At 39.0% G+C, this 23972-nt stretch overlaps 1 protein-coding gene across 4 annotated transcripts in view; it reads left to right on the top strand.

The window, feature by feature from the left end:
- The first annotated feature begins 539 nt into the window (after nt 1-539).
- Nucleotides 540-23972, top strand: part of SUSD1 (sushi domain containing 1) — a 41032-nt gene continuing 17599 nt past the window's right edge. For 3 of the 4 annotated variants that reach the window (XR_014592529.1, XM_083884064.1, XM_083884062.1), the window contains exons 1-10: nt 540-1267; nt 3112-3243; nt 4710-4865; nt 5516-5668; nt 7041-7217; nt 9614-9793; nt 15158-15252; nt 16770-16959; nt 17952-18046; nt 19412-19598. Coding sequence is in view for 3 of the 4 variants with exons in the window: in XM_083884064.1 (XP_083740190.1) it covers nt 1168-1267; nt 3112-3243; nt 4710-4865; nt 5516-5668; nt 7041-7217; nt 9614-9793; nt 15158-15252; nt 16770-16959; nt 17952-18046; nt 19412-19598 (1465 nt within the window). In the remaining variant the exon portion in view is untranslated. The remainder of the gene's footprint in view (nt 1268-3111; nt 3244-4709; nt 4866-5515; nt 5669-7040; nt 7218-9613; nt 9794-15157; nt 15253-16769; nt 16960-17951; nt 18047-19411; nt 19599-23972) is intronic. The other variant, XM_083884063.1, reaches the window with a different exon arrangement.

Here is a 23972-nt window from a genome sequence, read left to right as displayed (position 1 = left end):
TGATTCCCCACGTTGGCACTCCTCTGTCGTGGTAACTGCGCAACTGCATTTGTAGATGAAAAGAATTTATGCAGCTTTCCAAAATGCAGGCTCAGGGACATGAGTGAGGACTATGAGCGCTAGGGCTATTACTACTCTTCTACAGCAGAAAACTCTTCAGGCAGCACTACCGGTCCTGCCTAAACCTGAGGTTCGGGGATTCGGAGTCCAGGGCACAGTTATTTATCTGTATAAAGGCAGAGCGACCTCCCATCACGGGGGGAGTCACCTCGGGTCCGAGCTCCTGTGAGCATCTTGGCGGGCACAAAGAACTTGTAGGATAAGAATTAATAAACAACGTGAGAAACCAAGAAAACCAAGACCTTGAGACTCCCCATCATTCCCGCGCCGAGCACAGACTCAGACTCAAAATCCTTCAGAGGTCACAGGGACAGAAAAACACCCACTGGAACCACCAGCCGCGAATCTCGGGCAGAAAGACACTTAAACCCGAGATGGCATCCAGGCCTGCAGTAAGAAAGCTTTACTTTATTTCAGGTACTAAGGGCTGCCCCAGCTTCGTATCTCGCAGGACTGAGGGGCCAGCTCCGTGCCGGGGGCGGTGCGGGTCCCGCCCGTCGGGGACACCCCGAGCGCTCCGGGCCCGGGCCCCGCTGGAGGAGCCGCTCTCTCCCCTTTGCCGGCGGGAGCGGCACAGCTCCCACCTAGAAACAGGTGCGTCCGTCCAGCCGCTCGGCCTGGGAATCATAATCCCACCATCCGTCTCTGCCCCCGCCCCATGTACAGCAGCAGCTCTTATCAGCCCTGCCACCTGCCCGGCCGGGGCAGAGGCGGTGCCCCGGGGAAGGAAAGGGGTTGTGCCAGGGAAGAGAGGAAAAAGCAAAAAAAAAAAAAAAAAAAAGGAAAATAAGAAAAAAAAAGGAAGAAAATAGAGGGTTTTGCGGACAGTGGGGCCGGGCAGGAAAGAGGCCCCGCTGAGGGTGAGGGCCCCGGGGGGGCCGAGGGCGATAAGGGCGGTGGCGATAAGGGCGTGCCCCCGCCCGGAGACAGCCCAGCCGCCCTCCGCCCGGACCCGCGCTCTGCCCTGCCCTCGGCTCCTCTCCCTCCCTCCCCCCCGGGGACGATGCAGAGGCCCCGGGGCCGTGCAGCACCCAGGGGCGCGGGGACATGAGCTGGGGGCGCGGGCGGGCCCCAGGGCTGCTCCTGCTGCTCCTGATCCTGATCCTGTTCCTGCCGCTGGTGCGGGCGGTGCGGGGCGCGGGGCGCGGTGAGTGCGGCGGGCCGGGCGCTGCGGGCGGGAGCGGCTCAGCCCGGAGAGGCCGGACAGCCCTCGCCGGGGGGGCACGGGCAGCCCAGGGAGGTGGCGGAGCATCGCTGGGGGGGGTGCTGGGGGCAGCTCGTTCCCGTACGCGCGTCCAGGTGTCCCGCGGGGATCGTGGAGGAGCAGCAGGAGCCGGGAGCGTGGGAGGCAGCGCACGGCGGTGGCGGAGCGTTCCCGCGGCCGTGGGGGCGGAGGTGGCCGTGCTGGGGCTGTCCTTGGCGGGGCCGGGGTGTCTCCTGCACACCTGCTGCGGGCAGCCACTCCTGTCCTGCCGGGCTGGGAGGCCTCGCCACGGCGGGACCGCGCCGGAGGGAGCACGGGGGTAGAACCAAAACAGGGAGGTGACTGTAGTGCTGGCACGATGGACTGGGTGTTGTGAAGGACAAATAAGTAATAAAATTTCAGCTGTAGCAGTAGGGGGAGGCGGGTGGTGGAAACATGGGGTTTTTTAATCTCCTGAAGCAGCAATCTGAGGAAGATACTCCCATGTCTTATCAGAAGACTGAGGTATCGTGAGAAAGTTCTCTCTCGGTGGCTGTTTATAAATTTAATTTACTGATCTATGTTGGCTGCCATTGCGTGCTGACAGTTTTGTTTTCTGTTCTTATCAGAAACACACACACACACTCAAGTATATAAAAGGGTGAATAATTTAGGAGTAGGAATCTAAGATGCTTCCCATAGCCTTAAGGCATTAATAAATGCACTTTGGGTAAAACTGAAACCCTGTGCATGTGGAGGAGCATTTTTATCACAGTGATAAATTTGATGCATAAAAATATACTAGAGTGTTCAGTTGCCTTCTCCTTGCAGTTATGGTTATGTATTTAAACATTGTAGAATAGTCAAAATTTTGTCAGAGATGCTAAATATAGAGTGATGTCGGTATTCTTATCAATTTTAGCTATCTTAGAAAAGTGAAAAATTCCATACTTCTGTGTCACGCACCATGTGGCATCAGCTTGTGCAGTATTAGTTCTTTCTTTTAAAATGTAAAAAGGTGTTAGCATATGCATGCTTTGTCTACATTAAATCCATCCATTCTGACATTTGTCGTTTGGAAAGTGAGGGTATGTGTGATAACAAAAAGAGCTTATCAGAAAAAAAAAAAGGAGGGAAGTGAACATAATGCCCTGAAAGTATGAATAGAAAAAAGAGAACAAATTTATATTTTATTTTAATTTAATTGATATTTACAGCTCTGTCAAATTGCAGTAAATTATATTGTGTGCTTCTCAACCACTTTTAATATAATTTCTAAAATTACTTTACTGTAAGTCATTTTACTCCTGGCACTATTTGCAACATTTTTATGAAAAACACTTTTACCATATTGACACAATACAAACAGATTGATAAGTGTCCCAAATGTCTATGTGTAAATAATAGAAAAAAACACAAAGAAACAGAGGAAACAGAAATAAAGACAAAAGAGAAAAAAAATGCATATGGAGAAAAGATTAATAATATTGGATAGAGTTAGTTGCTAAATACCTTATAAACCTTTCTGATTGCTGAAAAAAATTTTTCCTTGTCATAGAAGAGAAGGATGGACAAAAATGCTCAGTGTAGCTTGTTTAGTCTTTTCTGTTTATTTTTCATCTTTAGTCTTTTAATACATTAGCCGTGGTTTTCCTGCAAGTTTCAAAATGAGGTGGAGTGGAATTAGTAGTCTCTTCTATGTGTTTTAGTCTGGATTTTATCTCCACTTTGAATTCTGTGCTGGTTATCCTACCATGCCACTTGTAAGGTACTTTTAAAAAGGTAACTGTGTTTTTTTGTCCTTACAGCAATTGGGATCAGATCCATTCCCGATGTCTGTGCAACTTGCCACATTCATGCAACATGTCAGCAAAGTGGAGGAAAAAGTGTTTGCATCTGCAATTATGGATTTGTAGGCAATGGAAGAACCCATTGTCAAGGTAGGCTGCCTGTTCATAAAATGGAAAGAAACTCTGTAAATTTCTAAAACACTCCTTCTCAAGTAATTTTAATGAATTTTCTTCAAAGGATATGAACAACTTTGTCATTTCCTGCCAGAATTTCCCACAGAATATATTTGGATTGTTTTTCCTCACCAGAAGACTTCTACATGTTCAGAAGTGTTGTTTAATGTTTTGTAACTGTGGCTGATACTATCCTTCTAAGACTATCTTATATGTGAGGAATCAGTATGTGAATCAAAGAACAGTGTCAAATACTGTGTCTCAGTGTCTGTAATAAATAACCAGTGGTAAAAGGGGGTGGTCCTTCACCAACAATCTCCTCCTCTCCATCTCTTACCCTTCTTTCACAAAGCACTGGCAGCTGCTGGACCCTGCACGGAGTTCAGGTATCTCATTGTAGGAAAAACTAGAATCATAGAATGCTTCAACTTGAAAGGGACCTTAAAAATCACACAGTTCCAACCCCTTCGCCATGGCCAGGGACAGCTTCCATAAGACCAAGTTGCTCAGAGCTCCATCCAAGCTGGCCTCAAACACTTTCAGGGATGAGACACTGGGGCATCCACAACTTCTCTGGACAACGAGTTCCAGTGCCTCACTATCCTCAAAATGATGAATTTCTTCATAATACCAACTCTAAATCCATCATCTTTCAGTTTAAAGCAAGTCCCCCTTGTCCTAGCACTACAAGATATTGTCCAAAGTCCCTCTCCAGCTTTCTTGAAAATCCTCTTTAGGTACTGGAAGGCCATAATAAGGACTCCTCAGAGCCTTCTTTTTTCTAGACTGAACAACCCCCAATCCCTTCAGCCAGCCCACAATTATTTTCATGGCCTCCATTGGACTTGCCTCAGCAGGTCAGTGTCCTTCTTATGTTGGGAACCCCATAGCTGGATGCAGGGTTCCAGGTGAGGTCTCACCAGAGTGGAGCAAAGAGGCAAAACCACCTCCCTCCCCTGCTGCCCACACTGCTCTGGATGCAGCCCAGGACATATTTGGCTTTCTGGGCTGGGAGTGTTAATGGCCTGGTCATGTCCAGCCTCTCATCCACCAGCACTCCCAAATCCTTCTCAGCAGGGCTGCTCTTGATTCATTCTCTACCCTGATTGTAGCTGTGCTTGGGATTGCCCCCACCCAGGTGTTACATGAAGTGCTATCATTAGTGTATGCCATAAGGAAGAGCAGAAGAAGAGAGCAGGGCCCTCTGGTTTCAGCAGCTCTTAGACTCTTAGATCAACTTAAGCTGTGTCATGAAACTGTATTCACATTTTCATCCAGGAACAACCATTTCTGTTGTTCTTCAGCTCACTAGCAGTGTTTACATCCCAAATAATTTATAAAGGAAATCAGTAAGGAGAAGTCTGGTTACTTGTGCATGAGTGAGGAGGGGAGGATACCTCACTTTTCTTAATCTCTCTGATGTTTTTCACATGTACTGACAGATAAAGATGAATGCCAGATTGGAGCCAGCAAGATCTGTGGAAATCATACAGTGTGTCATAATACACATGGAAGTTTTTACTGTGTTTGCCTAGATGGATACCGAGCCTCCAACAACAACAAGACGTTTATTCCCAATGATGGCACAAACTGCACAGGTAGACATCAGAAAGAATCCTGAGCATGACAAATCCAGAACTTAATTTTCTACTGCACAAATATATATTTTTTTTCCATCACTGTAGAACTTCTTTTCTGACACTGTATCAGAGAACTTTTTTGTTGTTGATGCCCTTGTTTGACCTCCAGGTTTCTAGCAGCTATGAATTAATTCCATTTTGAACTCTGCTACATTACAAATCATTGCTTCACAGTCTCATTCAAACAATGATCTTTTGAGAAGAAGCAGCAGCAGCTAGATTAACAAAATAGGAGGATACTTAAAATTCCCTAGATTGTCATTTTTGTGTTTAGTGTAGAATATTAGCTAGTTCCTTGTTAGTGATGAACCATTCAAGAGATGCTCACATACAGGATTTTTCTGGAATTGTTTGAACAACATATAACATCGGAAACTACTTGTCAAGTAAACCAGCAGTAATTCTAAAGATAGGTAGCTACAAAATTGCAACAGTCCTCTCTCCAGATGCTTGAAGATGAGACAATTATAAGCTCCTTTGTCTTCCTAGAAGAGCTATGAGAAGCTGTGTAGAACTCTTTATGGAAGAGTTAAGCTTGGGCCCTATATTAATTAATTAAAACAAAAAACCCTATTATGAAGTGCGTCTACTTTTCTCTGAATTTTTAGATATAGATGAATGTGAGGAGTCTGGGCTGTGTGGTCACAATGCAAGATGTGTGAATACTGAAGGAAGCTACATGTGTTACTGCAATGATGGTTATAAATTAGAAACTGGAGGGCATTCTTTTCATCGAGATGGAAACAATGTTTCATGCAAAGGTGAGAATCTTTGGATGCTGTTTTTGCTAGCAGATAAAATCACATGTTGCACCATAGTGTAATGCCTGTTCTGGCCTGTGCTTCTCCAGGGCAGAAACCCTTTCCCTGGACTTCGCTTGCTGTGGTTTATATTGTGGGGGTTTTTGTTTGGTTTTGCTTTTGGTTTTGGTTTTTTTTCTCTTCTTGTATTCAGTTTGTTCCAGTGATGTCAGGATCCTAGAGTCAGCACCAGATATTCCTACAGGTTCTCAGCAGTGCTTCAGATGTGCAGGGTCAGGGAAGCTTGATAATGTTATGAAAGTAATGTTTCTGAGTAGAAAGGAAGTGTGTTGTAATCCAGTTGTTTATATAATCACATAAAGGGGTAGAGAAGAGAGACTAAATAGCTGATAAGAGAGGTTAGATGAATGAAAAAAAGCCTAGGGGAGAGAAATAATAAATTAAAATATTACCTATTTATTACATAATGTGCCTTCTGCATAAATAAATGGTTCAGTTTATGTTGCCATTAAAAAAACCCCAAACAAACCTCAACCAAAACCAAGTTTCCAATTTGAAAATCTGTCTTTAGTGTCAGTTTCACAGATGCAAACTGCTAGCAGTGTAAGCTGTGGATATCAGGGTACATAATGAACACGGACATCCCAGGTGGCAGGAGCTGCCTAGATTATATTCAGCTTTTATTTCTGAATTATTGCCAGAACCATCAGTAAAACTCAGAACCTGAAATTGTTCAGTTTTTCTGACTGGAGTGCTCTGCTTTGTTTGCCAGAATTGCTGATAACCCTGCTTCTTATCTCACTGGCTGGCCTCTCCATATTCTGTGGTGAAGTAGAGTGTCTGTACCAATTGTGTTTCTTGCAGAGTTGCACAAGGGAGCCCTGTCCGAGCAGATGTGCTGAAGGAGTGGAGCTTTTGTATGCAGGCCATTTCAATGAGATGGAGGATTTGAGGGACAGAACATTTCTTTTCAATTTATCTGTTGCAAGGTGCTTCACTTTTTCCCTGCACAGGGAAATAAAGCTGTGCACTGAGGCCTGAATTTTTCCTCTGATGTTGAAGTATTATTCAGCCATTGCTGTAACAAGACTGGCTCATGCAAAGCACCATCACATTGCAGTGTCTCCTCTTTGGTGTTGTGAATGGCTCCAGCTGTATGTTAGTAAAGGTGTAGCTCAATAACTGCTTCCCTGTTTTACTCCAACTGTGGCCAGGACAATTCTTCAAATCTAGTATTCTACCCCTTTGGCAACCCCTCAGTTTCATCAGATCAAGTGTATTCTGTGATGTGACCATCTAGTTCAGCTAATTTTAAAGTGGTCAATATTGTGATTTATGTACTGTGAGATCTTCCAACCCAGTCTCTTTGCAGAAATCGGATGTGGTCCCCCTCCTGAAATGAAGCATGGCTACATTGTGGGGAACTACAGTGTGCTACCAGGAAGTGCAGTTCATTATGAGTGTCAAGAAGGGTTTTACAGCAATGAAGGAAATTTCTCATACTGCACGGCAAATGAAACTTGGGAACCTGCCACTTTAAGCTGTAAAGGTGAAGAGTCTTAAATCTTTCTTAAATTCTTCATAACGGGAATTCATGCATGGGAAGTGTGTTTGTGAAGATAGTAGACTGTTTCCACAACCTGAACGAAATGTTTTTTCAAGATCTTGTTATTTGCAGAAAAAGAAGAAAATAAAAGGACATGTTATTGTTTACCTTCTTTTTAGTGTAGTGACATTTTTTATGCTGATCCCTGCGTTTTTACAGACACTGCAGTGTGTCCTTCTGCCTGTGGGCTGAGGCCTAGAAAACAACTAGATTTCTTTAGCATTTTGCAGGAAAGGCTACTGAGTTTGAAGGCATCATTGACCTCTCATGAAAACCTCAATTTTCCTGACTCCTTGTGAAGTTTTGTCTGGAGGTTTGTTGCAAATGCAAAAGAGAGGCATCATAGCACTCCTCATCTCTGGATAGTTTTCATAATTTTAGGAGCATTAGTGCATGAATGAACACTTCCATATCTCTGAAGAGTAAAGTTTCCTATGACTGTCTTAAAAATGTGCACTTGGCACATTTTTAAATGTGTGCACTTGCTCTCATTTTCTGGCAATATTACTGCTTATGAATGCATGATTCTTTTTGTGCTCCCATGAATAGTTAGAAAGCCTTTGTATTCATTAAATGATATGTGAAGTGCTAGCTAACAGAAGATACACTGTGTATAGCAACTCTACAGGCAAGAATTGTCATCCTGGAAATTGTCACATAGTAAGGAGAGTTCTTTCTTTCCCTTTCTCTCTTTTTTTTCTTTTATTTTTTTTAGAGTGGATAGAAATTTAACATTTATGGGAAGCGAATAAATTAAAATAATGTTGCTAAAATAATGTGGCTGGGAAAAGCAAAATATTAACTATCACTAGTAATTCATAAGAAAGAAAAGATAAAAAATTATAAAAAATGCAAGTAACACTTCCCTCCCAAATAAATAAAGGACAATGATTTTGAAAACAAAAAAGGAGTGCCCAGAGTCTTGAGTGGTCCCTAGTGCAAGATTGTGGAATGCAATTCTTGTGAGTTGTTGATATATTTGGATTTTGTTAATGTTTTTCAGAAGTTGCTTTTTCACTTTTCCATTTGTTGGGTAAGCAATATCTTTTTAGCTTGATCCAGAAGGATCAAGTTTTCAGTTTATTGCAATCAAATAAAGTAATTTTTTTTGAATGCTCCATGTGTATGTTATAACCACTCTGTACTTTTAGAATGACCTTTAATATTCTTATTCTGTGCCATAAGTCAAAGTAGAAGGTTTGAAGTGTTACTCAAGAATGTGCTTCTTCATGTCAGTCTACTTTCAGAATGGCCATGGGCAGGGTAGCTGGAATAGCAGGAGTTTTTGTGTGTCATCACATGCTGTCCTTCTGTGAGTTAAGCACATGCTTGCATGTGCATTAGTTATTCCGAGGCTTGTTCTGATGATTTATAGAAGATGCATTCATACCCATTGGTGTATGAAAAGGAAGGTAGTCATGACAGTGGATGTCTTGCCCATTGAAATACGTATGGGCAAGTGTAAATAAATTTTCCTATAAAAGGTTGTACAGATCATGAGTCTATAAGCTTTGGTTTTTACTTTTTTGGTTTCCTTTATTTTTTTCTTTAATAGAATTTCTGAATCACTTAAAATTATTGAACAGTTTTAAAAGAACTTGTTTGCTTTAATGAGGTTAAGATTTTAATTCTTACAGTGTTTCCTTCTTATAACTGAAGTGGTGTAGAATCTTTCATTGAGGTATAATGTTCATTGTGAATTGAAAAGCAGATTTTACCCTAAATAATACTGTTCCATCTGTTTGATCTTCATTTTTTATTCTTTTTGTTTCCTTTTTTTATTACGCCGCCCCCACAAAACCTGAGCACATGAATTAAATTATTAGTTCATTATTTCAGCTTTCTAATTATCTGTAAAGAGGTTTGCATAATCTATCAAGTTTTCCCTCAGAATTGCTCATTCATCTTGTTTTTTAAAACTTGAATTAAATCCACTGACAAAGGAACATGACCATGTGTCTTTTTAAATATCTACTGTTACTAATGGTAGATAAAATAAAGGAATAAATAGCATGTGGATTATAAGAGAGTGTTGTGGTAAGATAGACTTATTCATAAAAATTTGCTTAAAGATTCTTGCTCTCCATTTCTAATCAGGACATTTTGTTTTATTTTATGGGTCATCTGGTAGGATAAATGCCCCACCCTGCTAGAAAGTCTCCAGCCACAATATTCTGAGTTCTGATGAACTGGCCTGACTTCTAGAAATCTGTAAGAAGTGGAAAAAAGTGGAGTACAACTTGCTGGGACAACTTGTTCATCCCTCCATGTTTAACACTTTGATATGTCTCGCCTGTTTTCATTTCAAGGTTTTGTTTTCCTGTTTTCCTCTGTTCCAGAAATAGACTGTGGCAAACCTTGGCTGATTCCACACACAACAATGACCTGGAACAACTCTACCACTCTGCGGAGCAGAGTGTACTATCACTGTAAAGAAGGATATTATTTCAATGGAGACAAAAATTTTTCAGAATGCACAATAGATCAGTCATGGGAGGATATTACATACATATGTGAAGGTAAGTATTGCGATACAAAGTTGCTGTTTAAAATGCAATTTATTTAGCTTGTCATTCCTGCTCTGAAGTTAGGAACAGGAGGAAGAATGAAGGCAAGAAATCCTCTTCTAATTTATGATGTAGGGAATATGGTGGTACTTTCTGATGGAAAGGTAACAGAAGAGAGTGTTAACAATACAGCAGCTTCTCCTGGATGCCACAGATCTTTCTATAGCTGTCTTGCTTTGTATCTCAAACAGAAAGAGACTAATGCAACTGGAGTTTTATTGCTTTATTGAGAGCCTTCAACTTTAGAAGCCCATGGACTGTCACTAGAAGGACAGAAGGCATTTAACAATATTTTCTTGTGAATTTAATACTGTAAAGTGCACTCCAGTGAAAGTAGTGGCAATTGAATTCAAAGACCTTTATCTCTCCCTCTCTCTTTTGTTGTTTTGTTTTTTATTCTTTTCTCATAATGACCAAAGCAAAATTTTTTCACAATTGCCTTTCCAGCCTAGATCTAGTTGTCTGAATTTCATTCCAGAATTATTTTCTTATTAAAGAATGAGTCCTGAGAAGAAAGATGTGGAATAAAGGTGGTGTCATACTTTCACATGGAAACAGGATGTACTGACATTTTATTAACAGCAGCAACTAGCAGATGTTTTGGACTATGACTGTTGCGCTCTTTAGAGTTCTTCTGTGTCCTAAAAAGGAGTTGTCTACCACTGTCTATCTCTAGTTTCTGAGTAGCAGTGTTGTCTTTTGCAGAAGACAGTGTTCATTTAGCTTCGAAACATCTTCATGGTTTTCAAAAGGACTAGAAACATGTCTTTGACTGCTGTCACTTCACGTCACACAGTTACTACATGAGGCCTCTCTTCTCTCACTTGACTTCTTGAGCATCTACTGCGAATGTAGAACATGTGACGTCAAGTACAATGAGTATGCAGAAAAGCAGTTCTCTTAGCTGTTAAAGTGTGCCCAAGTGAAAATGGAACTGCTGTTGCTAGAAGTCATGATTCACATTCCATTTGGTAAACTCACATGAAACTGTATTTTTTAAATTGATTTTGAAGCCAACACTGTGTAGAGAGACCAAGTTAGTCAGGTCTGTCAGTCTTTGCAGTGCTAAGAGTTGTCTTGAGTGCTCTGAAACTTTGAAGGGCCTGAACCTGCAGACAGCACTCATAGGATTACCATGGATTTCAGCAAGGGCTTTGCCAGATTCCAGCTCTAGCTGCTGAATTAGAGGGCCAAAAAGTCACTTACGGTCAAATGGAACAGTAAGGAAGAATTACAAAAACAGCCTAAGCAGTCCAGACTCCTTTAAAAAAAGTTAATCATCAACAGGAAATTGTTACAAAATCTTGCATTTTCTTGACTTCTACATTTTTCATATTCACTAGAGGTAACAAATTGTTTTAAAATTAAATTAAATTTCTGTTTGTGAAGTGATGCCTTTATGATTTACATGCTCTTAATGGTGTGTGTGTATAATTAATCAGTAATGCCCATTAAAATGAGAGAAAGTTATGTACCATTCCAAAATAATTTATGATAGACATTGGAAAACCGATTGTCTTTTCATTCTGCCTGAAAAATTCCATTAGAAATAAGGCAGTTAAGAGAACATCTGCAGGAAATTCTCTTTGACAATAATTTGTTCATTTCATAAGAAGTGATTGCTATGGATGCCTTTCATTTACATTGTTTGGTGCATTGTCTGTTGGGATATATGGTACATATATATGTGTGTGTATATATGTCCTTTTGTAAGCAGCTAGTTTAAATATTAAAAAAAAAATGTCTTTACAAAATTAATTTTACTTGTGATGCTGGTTGGATTAACCCATCAGTAAGGCAATGCAATTGTAAGCTGGATTACAGGGGGTTTTTTTACCAACCTCTGATTTATACACATAAAACGAGGCAATTGAAGTTCAGAGAACAGACCAGCAATTAAAATACCTGCTCTCTAATGCACTCAGTGTGTGAGCCTGGACATCTTGTGTAGCTAGCCCTCGCAGAACTTCTTTCCCTCTGGAGTAGAAATGCTTGGTTTCCCAGAATCTCAGAACAGTTAGTGTTGGAAGGACCTCTAGGTATCATCCAGTCCAATCTCCCTGCCAGGGCAGCGTCACCTGGAACAGGTGACACCAGAACACATCCAAGTGGGTTTGGAATGTCTTCATGCTTCCCTGAGCAGCCTGTTCCAGTGCTCTGCCACCCTCAGTATAAAGAAGCTCTTTCTCATGTTGAGGTGGAACTTCTTGTGATTTAGTTTTGTGGCCATTGCTCTTCATTCTGTTTCTGGGCACCACTGAAATGAGTCTGGCACCATCCTTTTGGCATCTGTCTTTGAGATATTTTTTATTTATTTAATTGCAAAAATGTGGTCTGTATTAGTAGCAGGTGGCATTTGCAACATCATTCACCACTTACAGAATTTAACAGGCAAAAATATACAGGGTAATCTAATACTTGGGTTGGTTTTTTTTTCTGCTAAATTGCTTCTATGTGTGGGGATAGGTGGCAAGAGCTCTGTAAATGAACTTACACGTGTGGATTCTCTTTTAGCTATTTGCTGAAGATAAATGTCAGAGTGCAGCTGATTCTATCTGCTTTCTGGTAAAAAAGTTGATATCTTTGAATTTCTTGGCATAATTTCTCCCCCTCCAACACTCACTTGTGCTGTTAAACACTTTGCTTTTTTTATTTTTTTTTTTATTCTACCATTTGTGTTGTGTTTACTGGCACCTGTCTGCCAACAGCTGGGTGCTATTTTCATCTCTCTATCCTCTCCCAAATCTGCCTTTCTTGCATTTGACTCCTCTTCCAGGATTTTTTTTTCACCTTTCACCTCTGGTCTCCAGGTATTTATTTGCATGTTGTTTCTAGGACACTTTCTCTTGGGAAAGGAAAAAGAGTGTGAAGGTAACCTGAATGTCAGTGGGGTAGCAGTGAACTTCACTCGCCCTGGTTAATCACCGATTAAAATTTATAGTGCTTATACTTATAAAATATAAGCAAATGGAGGGTCTTTGCTTCTCCCATCTTATTCATGAATTTAAGCTGTTGATCAAAATCAGATACATTTAGGTCCTGGATGCTACTGTGTGTTTCACAAAGCAAGTTTCCAAGCTCTGTAAGTCACTGGCACTGTTAGATTTTACAGTAGAATGAACGTTTCAAGGAACCTGTCTCCCTCTAGTTGCAGATTTTTTTTTCAGAGAAACCTTTATGCTATTACTGGATACTATGTGTATGCTACTGGGATTAATGTTAAACCATGCCCTTTCTGTATTTGGTTGTCCAAACAAGGATTGTGTGATCAGTGAGAATAATGGAGAAAAAGCAGTCTCCTCAGAAAGCTGAAGACTTTGTTGTGGTAATTGCTCTGTACAGGTTTTCATGCTCTTTTACTCACATCCATTTAAAGTGAGATATTTTGAGAAAATATCTGCCAGCTATTTATGGTCACTGCCTGGTGGCCTTGTCCTCAAAGTTCAGAAAGCATAACAAAAAAAAATGGATGTAAATACAGAAAAAAAATTCTATTAGTTCTGCCTTTTTCCTTCCAAGAATGCCACTATATAAGAGTTCTCTCCTTGTCTAAATACCCAGCACAATCCCTTTTGTTGTTTGTTGTTTTATTTTTCTTTTTTTTAGCTGTATTTTATAAACTCTTAAGTCAAGCTGCAGATTTTCTTGCTAAGAAGTCTTGCAGATTAGTCCCTCTCTTATTCCCCCCCGCCCCCACCTCCTTATGCACTTTAATTCAGATCTCATGGATATGGAAACATTTTCCCTCTGCCTATGAGTCCTTCTTGCTATCCACTCTTTTAATAAAATGGTCTGATTTAAAGAATACAACAACTAAACATAATATTTTGCTTTGTGTTGGTAGAGAACCTCAGACTGCAGAGTCTTGAGGCAGAACTGTGAAACAGATAACAATAAAATAAGCACCACTTAAATACGGTTACTCACACAGCTGTTTGTGAGAAATTTGTTTTAGAGAACATGCAGATTAATCTTTCTTCTGTCCTGGAATCATGGAAACTTTCAACAGCATTTCCATATACAATGAATGTGGAATGGAGGAGTTAAAATTAGTTGGGAGATAAACTGGTCTAGTGAGTGAAGCATCTATTTGTTGACTATATGGAGAGGGAGATAATGTTAGAAAACAGTTTTATGGCAGTTCTAATAATCACAGAAAAAGAAAGAAAAGGGGCTGCAAAATATATTACAGTTACATTGTAATTCTAATTAGCTGCCTAAATATGAAGTGCTAGAAACTCTTAATGTACTGATTTTAGTGACATCTTGGTGCCCACATGCTACAAGGGGGCCTCTCTGAGACGCTAATGAAGCTTATACAGAGGAAGAGTGCTCTGACCTGTGCTTGCTTTTACAGCAGAACAATACACCAACTATTTTGTGAATATTCCCTGAAGAATCTATCAATGCTGTTCTATAAATACCTTTCAATTTTTCAGCAGCTAGCAAGTGGTTTTCAGCTTAGAATCTATTTCAGGTTGTGTTTGTATGACCTTGGCCGTGTAGTGAGTGTAATAAGAAAATATGATAGTAGGACAAAGGAACGACAATTTGAAGGCTGGTGAAGGAAAGGAGTAAGTATGGTCACTGTTGATCTGAGTTGTGACCAGGAGCTTTGTTCTTAGCTATGTGAGCATGTTATCATGTGAGAGCAAATGTGCTGTGTCTAGTGACAGTAGTGAGAGAGCTGCTGGAAAAAAGCATGGATGAGCTGACCTTCCTAACTGTGCTTTGTCTCTGAGCAAACCTGCTCTTGTAAGTGCATAAATTAACAGAGGTGTATTGAGGGATGTATCTCTGGTTCTACAACTATACTTCCTACATGCTCGATTCTGTGGGCTCCATTGTTTTAATCTGGTGTTTGTTTTGAAAACATCTGCTATGTTATTTAATTTTATTTATTCTACTACAGGAAAAAATGTCAACACCTTTTGAAAAGCAGCTCAAGTAAATAATGAGCCAAAACATTCATAAATAAACTCTTTTCCAGTCTAACACAGAAGCTTTCCTAAAAGCTCCTTGGGTCAGTTTATGTAACGTTGGCTGTATGTTTAAAGACTTCACAGTCTTTAGCTCAGGATATGCTTCTTCAGTTACCCTGTTATTTTAAGTTTAGGAGCCAACACAATTAAGAGAAAGCTTTCAACCTAACATGTGCTTACCTTCTTTGGTTTTTTCCTGTTTGGACAAAAAAGGAAAGCATAAAACTCCCCAAGACTAAACCACAGAAAAAGTAAGAAATAAACAATTGCTCCAAACATAAGATTTGTATGAGAAGTAATAATTTTCTTTCTGTGCTCATGTTTTTGGTCACAGAGGAGGAATTATTCAGTAATTTATCCATATTCAATGAAACATGTGTGAGGTGGCAAAGGAAAACTGGAAGACTGGGAGTGCAGGAAATATACACAGTAAGTAATAATGGAAGTATCTGAGATTGGGAGTAACTTTGTGCTGGTTATATCTGCGGATTCAGCAGTGGATATTTGTTTTGTGGTTTTGTTTGTACGGTAGTTTGTCTTGATCTTCCCAGTGGAACACCTAGAAACTTAGAGGCAGCTGGCTGGGTTAGGAAAGAAGAAAATTCCTGTCCTAAAGGTAGGTGAAAAACTCAAAAGCTTCTGGGTCTCATTCCAGTAAATCACCTAAATGCCTACTTGAATCTGTAAGAGGTGACAGCTTAAGTTTTTGTTTTAGTGAAGTTCCATTGAAGAGCTCAAGCTCACATTGCCACAGAAAACAATGCAAAACTTGGGCTCTGTCCCTGTCTTTGACAAGTATCTCAACTGAACTGTGTATCACTTGCAGATACTGGATTTTCCTTGGAAATTGAAAACAACCTTTGTAACCTTTTTTTTTTTTTTTTTTTTTTTTTTTTTTTATGAGCATAAGAGTAAAAATTAAGGCATAAATTCCCAGAAACAAAACAAATAGTTTGGTCAATGTTATTGAAAGCCGAAACCACATGATAAGAATTCCCGTTTTTCACAATAGCATCCTAAGAAAGGGGGTTTTTTTTGTGCGTGCTGTTCGGTTTTGTTTTTTTTTTCCTTTTTTTCAGTATGTCCAAGTAAGGAAAAAAATAAAAGGGATTATTTAGGGTGTCCAGGATAAGTACATTAATGCAGAAAACACTTCAAGATTGGGTACTAATTTTGGAAAACAACCCATCTTTCTCCTCTTCTGTTATAACCAAAGTATTTTTAGTTTGTATACTTTTATTGAGCTCTGCTGAGATGGAAAACACTGCTTCCCAGTTCCCCTAAGAGGTCAAACCTGGTTTTTATGTAGCCACTGGTAACTTGTAAGTCATAGATCTCTGGTATAATGTGCTCTGTGCACATGCTTTTCTTGAATTCAGGAATCTGAAAGACACTTCAGAATAGCCAGAGAACGTAAGTTTTGTCCCTTCATGTCATACAAGCAACAGATTTCTTTTTCATTACACTGGGACAACCTTAGACAAGTTTGTCTTTTATTGTTGTTTGGTATTCTATCCTACTACTACTTCTGTGGGGCAACGTGGCAAAACTAGCAAAAGGGAAAGGAAGTAACAAGCCGACGTAGTTTCTATATGTGTGCTGTAAACAAGAAACAATATTTGCTTACACCTTACTATTTGAGTTGGAGCTCTTTGTAGGGTCCACAATAGCTTAGGTTCCTAATAGATTGGATTAGATTCCATGATAGATTCCTTCTATCTGCTGTGGAAATTATGAAAAATATGAATAATTTTAACAGCGAGAAGAAATAAAGATCTAGTTTATTAAGACATCTTGTAGCTAGTCAAAAACCTATATCTTTTTGAACTGATACTCTAAACCCGATGTAATCCTGTGTCCCCTTTAAGAACCAGTAGTATAAATAAGCTAGTATTATGAATTTTGGAGAGCCACAAGAAATTGCACTATTGTGTTTGTTTCAATAGTTTCATATACTGGGCCAAAGACTGGATGAGAAGATATTCTCAGAAGATGTGATATTTAATATCAGTACAAGTGAAGCTAATCCAAAGGTGTGTTTAGATCTGAACTCTGGAAGTAACTACGTGGTGAATATAACTACCATTTCTTCCACAAACATCACCGTCTCAGTTACAGTAGCAATTCAAACAAAGGGTAGGTTGTATTTTGTTTTCTATGTGCTTATAAAAGAACTTACTGTGCTGCAGACTTCACTGATTTGAGTCTAACAGACAGGAAAAAGGGCTGTTTCCTAGACTTTATAATTCTTCATGCTGACTACATGCATGTAGCCACTGTCAGCATCCTCTTTTTATGCAGGATGTTTTTATTTCTGCTCAACTGGCCATTGACTCTGTGAGCAAGGAGAGCAGTGGCAGTAAGTGCCCTTCAGAAAGACTTGGCAAATTTCCTTTTTCAGGACTTGCCTTCTGGCTGAGGCAGGATTGGTACAGAATTTTGGTCCATGGTACAGTACCTAACGGTTTTCATTTTTTGCCTTGAAATATGATTCTCTGCCTGTAGGAGAATTCCCTGTTGCTTGGCTTTGTGATACTAATCTAAGTGGTATGAGCATTATAGACAATGCTCCTATGTTTACCAGTGATTAAAAGGGTTCTGGCAGTTACCAGTTACTGTACAGAAGTCATGTTCTAAGAGTGGATTTCAGTAGTATTTTAGTCATGGAGACTTTAGGCTTGCCTTTTGACATACTAATTCTGGTGAGACAGACCTTGAGAAATAATTGCTTTTGGAATCCACAAAAATGCTTTTGCTCACATGCTTTTTCCTAAAGGGCATCAACTATGACAAATTGTCCTGTGATAATTTTATTTACATCAGGAGACCTGAACCCCTGATCTTTCTGTCATTATAACCTTCTAGGCCTGGACAAGTAAATCATGTGTTGGATTTCCTGAATAGCAAGCTTGGGTTTTTCCAAAAGCTGATTTCTCTGGAAAATGATCATGCTTTACTTACTTTGTTTGTTCCTTCAGAAAGAAGTTATAACCTACCTCTCTGTCTCAGAAGAGAATGAAATTTAAAACTTTTTTTTAAAATCTTATTCTCAGCTACTCATATTCAATTAAGTTGAAGGAGGTAAAGTCTTTAAAATAACTTGATCTCTTTTTTAATTGTCTCTACAGTAAAGGAAGCTTTCAATAATGTATTAATTTTTAATGATACCTGCTTGAAATGGAGGAGAAATGTCAGGGGAACTGATGTGGAAGACAGATACTCAGTAAGTAACAATCTACATTTTGAATCTAGAAAGCAATTTTTATCAATCAAAAACCTAATTTTTCAAACACACACTGCCAATAGTGTTCCTCATTGTAACAATGTCTCATAAAACCCCAAAGAATAATCTTGCATAGCAGCCAAAGAAAGACCATGCTCTCTCACAGTCCCGTTTCTTGCTTATTTTCCCCATATTTACCTCTTAATTTGCTCTCCTTGTCTGTACTTTCAAGTTTGCCATGTTCAGGCAAACAACTCACACAGCTCTATTCCAGTCCCACTGAGTCAGTTCTTTTTGCCTTGTGGTATGTCTTCAGTCTGCCCTTATCCCAACGGGGAATTTCAACATGAAATACTTCTGTCAGGACCACCTGCTGTTGTCTCAAATTTCCCTGTGCCAGGAGACACTAAGAGATTATCTGAAGGAATAGGATCTATTTAAAGGAAAATTAATGCACAATTAATATCCAGCAAGTATTTTAGTTTTCATTAACAGGCAAATAATTTGATCAGGAGAGGACTTAAGTTAGTGACTTCATGATCATTTCAGTCATCAACAATAAAACATTAAATCCTACTGAAACTAAAAAAGAACCATGAGCCTGCAAATTTTTCTGGAAATACAGGTGTCTGTAGACAGATCCCAGAGTATAGTTGGCATTTTGACATGGGTTAAAATAACTTGATTTTATCTCGATTCTCAGGGTGAAAATGGAGAGGTGTTCATGTGAGCTTACTTTTATAATTCACCAGAAGGTGTCGTTATTTCGGACATACAAAGGGTGAGGCAGGCAGCAGAAGGTCAGGCAGGAAAGCTCTATTTTAATTTTTTGATTTTATTTTATATACACTTTGATAAGAAGGCGAAAGATTGGCTACACAGGTTGCCACTTTGACCTCCTTGGTGAACATTACTATCAATCGTATTTCTCCTCCCAGAGGGGAAATAGGTAAACAAAAGAGATAAGTTTTAAATATATATATAGTTTACATGAAGCTATGTGAGAATGTCCTCTACAAAACTGCAAACACTTAAAAGCAAGAAAACTTGAGGTGACAAGGAGGGTATACTTCAATGAAAATGAACTGTTACTGGAAGCCTACATGTTAGCAGGAAATATGGTTTAGGAGAAATTAATTTTAAAAAGAACTAACTAGGAGGAGATGTGAAAGAACCTGGAAAATATCAGATCTGATCAAGACAGATCAAATTTTGGAAGCATTGGTATTTGAGTAACTATCAATGCCAACAGTTTTGACACATCACATGCAGTGCTCTTTTGCTGTTTCTTCTAATTAAGAGCATGAGATGGCAAGTAATGCATTATAACATTTCAATTTTCATGCTGTGATTGTTTGGTTACAGTTGCATGTGCAAGGCCAGCGTTGGTATCAGAAGAACTTCTTTCATGAAATGACCTTTGAACTTTCCACACACAAGCAAGATCCTGAAGTTTGTTTAGATTTGCAACCAGGCACCAATTACTCTGTTAATATTTCCATGGTAGCTTTGAATTTTTCACTGCTTGTTTCTATGACAACACAAATTACAGGTAGGTCTTGCCATTTATTTTATGTATTTACAAAAGCACATAGTGGGTGTACGAGACTCAAGTGAATCTGTTGATCTCAGTGTTGTGTGGTGGGTTGCCAATGTATTCTTTCCATGCTCAAAATTGTCCATTGTAGAGTTCAGAAGAAGAAGGGGGAGAGAAATTGAGGTGTGGAGTGTTAATGTGTCATTTTGGGACATCAGGGAAAAGATAAATTGGTGGGTTGGACAAAAGACTGATATCTAGGACAGCTGAGTAAAATTCCCTACCCTGTTAGAGGCTAAGTCAGTTTTAAGAAAAAAGTTCTCTCTACAGTGGAGTTAATAGCTCAGCTGCAATTTGTATGGGTATTTGTGACAACAGAAAAAGATACCATTAAAGTCTGCAAGAATCCAAAGTAGAGTATGGGAATCTGCAAGTATCTCATACAGATATTTTTGCCTCTGATTGTCAGAGTACAAAATGTAAAAGACATTTGCGCAAATAAGCTTCTGAAGGAAGAGCCTCAGTTCCACAATTTAGAAAGATATATGTCATTAAAATGTTGTGATGAGAAACATGGGTCTTGTTTTGTTTAGAACAGTTTTCACCATCTCTGTACTGTCAGACTCTGTGTTAGGTGAAGTGCAGTGCAGTGTTTGATGATGGTATCACTCTTCCTGTCAGGGACGCAAATTATAATAGGTAAGAAATATGAAAGCTCTCTGAGCATCTGTAACTCTGTTCAGCCACTAGATGGAATCAATTCTCTTCTGGCTGCTTAGGAAGAGCTGGAGATTTGTATTTTGAAATTGATAGTATTGCTTGCTGTATTTTCAATAGTAAATCTGGTTTTAAGCTTCATGAGAGGTAAAACAGCTCTTGTTTATTAAAGTTGCTGTTTAACATATACAATGACCTGTTTGTTTCCTTTTTTTAAAAAATGAAATTACAGTAATGTTTTGGTAATTTCTTTTCACTAGTTTGCTAATTGTCACTCAAAAGTAGTGCCTGTGAGTTCATGAGTACATGAGTCTTTGTAAAAAAGCTAGTGAGATATCTCAGAATTTTGTTGATAGAGGTAATTTTTGAATACATACTCAGAGAAAAGGAAAAGCTCTTCAATCTCTCTTCCTGTGGTATTTCCTCAGTTCTGCAGGATTGCATCAGGTCACTTACTCAGCAGAGCTCTAGAGAACACTTTGCAGCAGGTGCTGTGTGGAATGGTATTTGTGTCTTGGCAGCTGGCATATTTTCCTCTCTGCTGAGTTAGTGCTTAGCAAATGCACATACATAGCCCCAGGAAAGGTCTTTGCATAAAAGTCAGGTCATTTCCATTTTGGAAGAAGATTTTACTACACAAATCTGTTTATACTGATAATTATCTTATTCAATAAGCAATAAAAGGCAGGTGTTGCTCTGTCATATTAGGAGTCTTTATCTAAAACTTGACGTGCAAACATTTATTTTTTGACTTCTATTGAAAAAAATCAAAGTTTTTGAAGTTTTTGCAGAAATTGCAGAAAATTAAAAAGCCAATAATGATCTTGCTGCAAAACTTGCCAAATAATGGAATTTAAATAAGATTAATTGTGCTGTTATTTCATCTAAGACAAAAAGGATCCAGCTGAAATAATTCTTCTGGCAGTACTGCTTTGACTTCTGTGTCTTATGCCTTGGAATTGCATTACCTATGCAAGCAGCTAAATTTATATAAAAACTATAATTTAAGAGTAGGTGTATAATTTTAATCTTTTTTTGTCTAGTTAGTAATCATGTATGTATTTTCTGTGATAGACGGAATGCTCTCAATTTATCTGCCAATTCTGAAAAGTAGCTTTATTAGCTCTGGTGGTTTTCTAGCTAAATGGTATTGTAAAAATGCAAGATACATCTTAAAGACAGAAGTTCTATGGAAACTGAGACTTACAAAAGTGTTTTACTGATTATGTTCTCACGGGTTGTTTAAGGTTTGACGTGCCATCCTTTGAGAGATACCTAACCAGTTGGTCTGTTTCCACAGTGGGGGGGATGCAAATCCGGATGTGTCTCCTTGACTTTTACAAACCTTCCACATTTTGAGCGTTTGGAAAATCTTAACTGTGGAGTTTTGAATAGTGTGAAGAGACATGTCCTACACAATTGGAGGATCACTGCCTTACAGACCTAATTTCCTGACAGGGATAGTGATTGTCTAAATTTTTCGACTATTGCAGAATACAGTAAATATGTAAATGCCACCAATAAGTTTGGCTATTATTTCAAAAAACCTGAGATTTATAAATGCATGTTATGGAAGTTACTTCTATATCCTGAATATCTATGTCTATACCCATATTAATCCTGAATGAGGATATGTTATGTCCATATTATTTCTAGAGAAAAAAAGCCAAGAACTTGGACGTAAAAGCCTGTTTTTCTCCCTGGCAAGTAGCACCCCCTAAAAAAAAGTTTGGTGCTCAAAAGTTTTGAGCACAAAGTTGGTTTTTCCCATCATCTTGTGGATGATAAATACAGTCTAGCAAATGCTTCATGGGTCATTGTAACAGGCATCTTGCACAGTGTTTTATGTTGTCATAACTTATTTTAAAGAAACTCTCAGCACTTGTCTTCTGGAAATAGGAAATTGAGTCAATTATCAAAAATTATTAGGCAGTCATTATATTGTAGCTGTAAAAAGATGGTAGCAAGATTGTCTTTTAAGCAAGGAATCTTGTGTCTCTTTGTCCTAGGGTGACTTTATGATGCTTTATCCCCAGTCTCTTGTTCTGTTGTTGCTGTATATTGAGTTCTGTGCTTTCAAGACTGGTTCTGAGAGTGAAACAGGGAGAAGCACGCAGTTTGTTACATATATAGTTTTATCCACTTTTCTCCGAGGATGTTCTTTCCTGGACTGGTTGGGGGGAGGGATCGTTTGGGTTTGCTCCCTAGAGGGACTCCATGCAGGAGATTTCTCCCAAATTTGCCCTAAACCAGGACACCCTTTCCAGAGAAGGAAAGGAATGTCTTGTGGTCGTACTTGTGATTATACTACTTATACATGGCTTAATTTTTCTTTTGGATTATCATTTATTAAGGCATGTTCAGGGCAGGCATTGTTCTTGATTTCACTACCTGTTTTTACACATGAATTTAAGATGATGGAACTCTGTAACCATTTTTTCAAGTGTTTGAAAAATAGAATAATAAATAAGGACCTAGGCCTATCTTACTTTCATTGCTAACGTTCTGTATAAGAGTAATTTTTTCAGTTCAGCTACACTAAAATTCTATTGATATTTAAATCCAGTTTTGAGCTTTGCTTTGGGTAGATTCTTTATGAAAATTCTGGTGTTTGGGGAGTTAATGAATGCCTCTATGTTTATAGAGTCTGGTCAGTCTTTTTTTGGTTTAGAGTGGACCATTATGACTAAAGGCATAACTAAGACAGATGTGTTCCTGAACACTAGAAATAGATCTTTTGTGCCTGAGTTACTGATTACATTTCCTTCTTGTAAAATAATTCATATTGGGTTCAATTATTATTTCTCATTGCTTTTCCTCCTCTTGGTTTTCTGCTTAGAATCAAGCTTTATTTTGAGTTTGTTAAAGGCATACTCTTCACATATGCTGCAATTCCTTATGTATTTGTACATGTACTTTCCAGGGTGTTTGAGGATTGACCTTGAGTCTATGTACCTCAGATAATTGTAGTACTTCCTATGTTTCTCAGCTGATATTGTTTTTGATTTAGCCCAGGATTTACCTTCAGGCCATGTACTCATCACAAGTACTCATGTGTGTCTCATCTTTGTTTCATATGAACATGTGAGTGAGAAAGTAGACTCACAAGCAGAGAGTCTAGAAAGTGATTTGAATAATAATGTATTCTATCATATATTAAGTATAATCTTTTAGAGCTCTGCTCCTTTGTCTTGATGTGTGGAAAATGTATGACATTACAGATCAGATTGTGATGCCTAATTTTTTCTTCTGCCTATGGATGTACACACACACATAAAAGATAGACTATTGTTCTGATCTGTTGTAGGATGAAAAAGATTTACACTCATTCTTTCATAAAGGGAGTTCTTTAAGGGGGAAAAACCCAAAGTCTACTTTCCAGTGGGGAAGTGAAAACTGTTGGAGGTGTGATGATCTGAAAGCTCTTACTCTAAGAGCACACCATGTACCTCCAGAGAAGCTGTCCAGTACAGTGTGCAGCACCAGAGCACGAGATATACCAAGAAGGGAGTTTCTAATTTATGTAATGGGGAAAAAGAAGTGATGAAAACCTGAGCATGATTACTCTTTTTGTAATGTAGGGGGAAATTAGCTGCCAGTCATGAAAATAATTTTATACATATGCATACACTTTGTGGTTTTGTGCAGAGACTATTTAAATGCATGATAATC

Source organism: Zosterops lateralis (assembly GCF_965231275.1).
Source record: "Zosterops lateralis genome assembly, chromosome: Z".
Classification (NCBI taxonomy): Eukaryota; Metazoa; Chordata; class Aves; order Passeriformes; family Zosteropidae; genus Zosterops; species Zosterops lateralis.
This window is presented reverse-complemented; position numbering and strand designations above follow the sequence as displayed.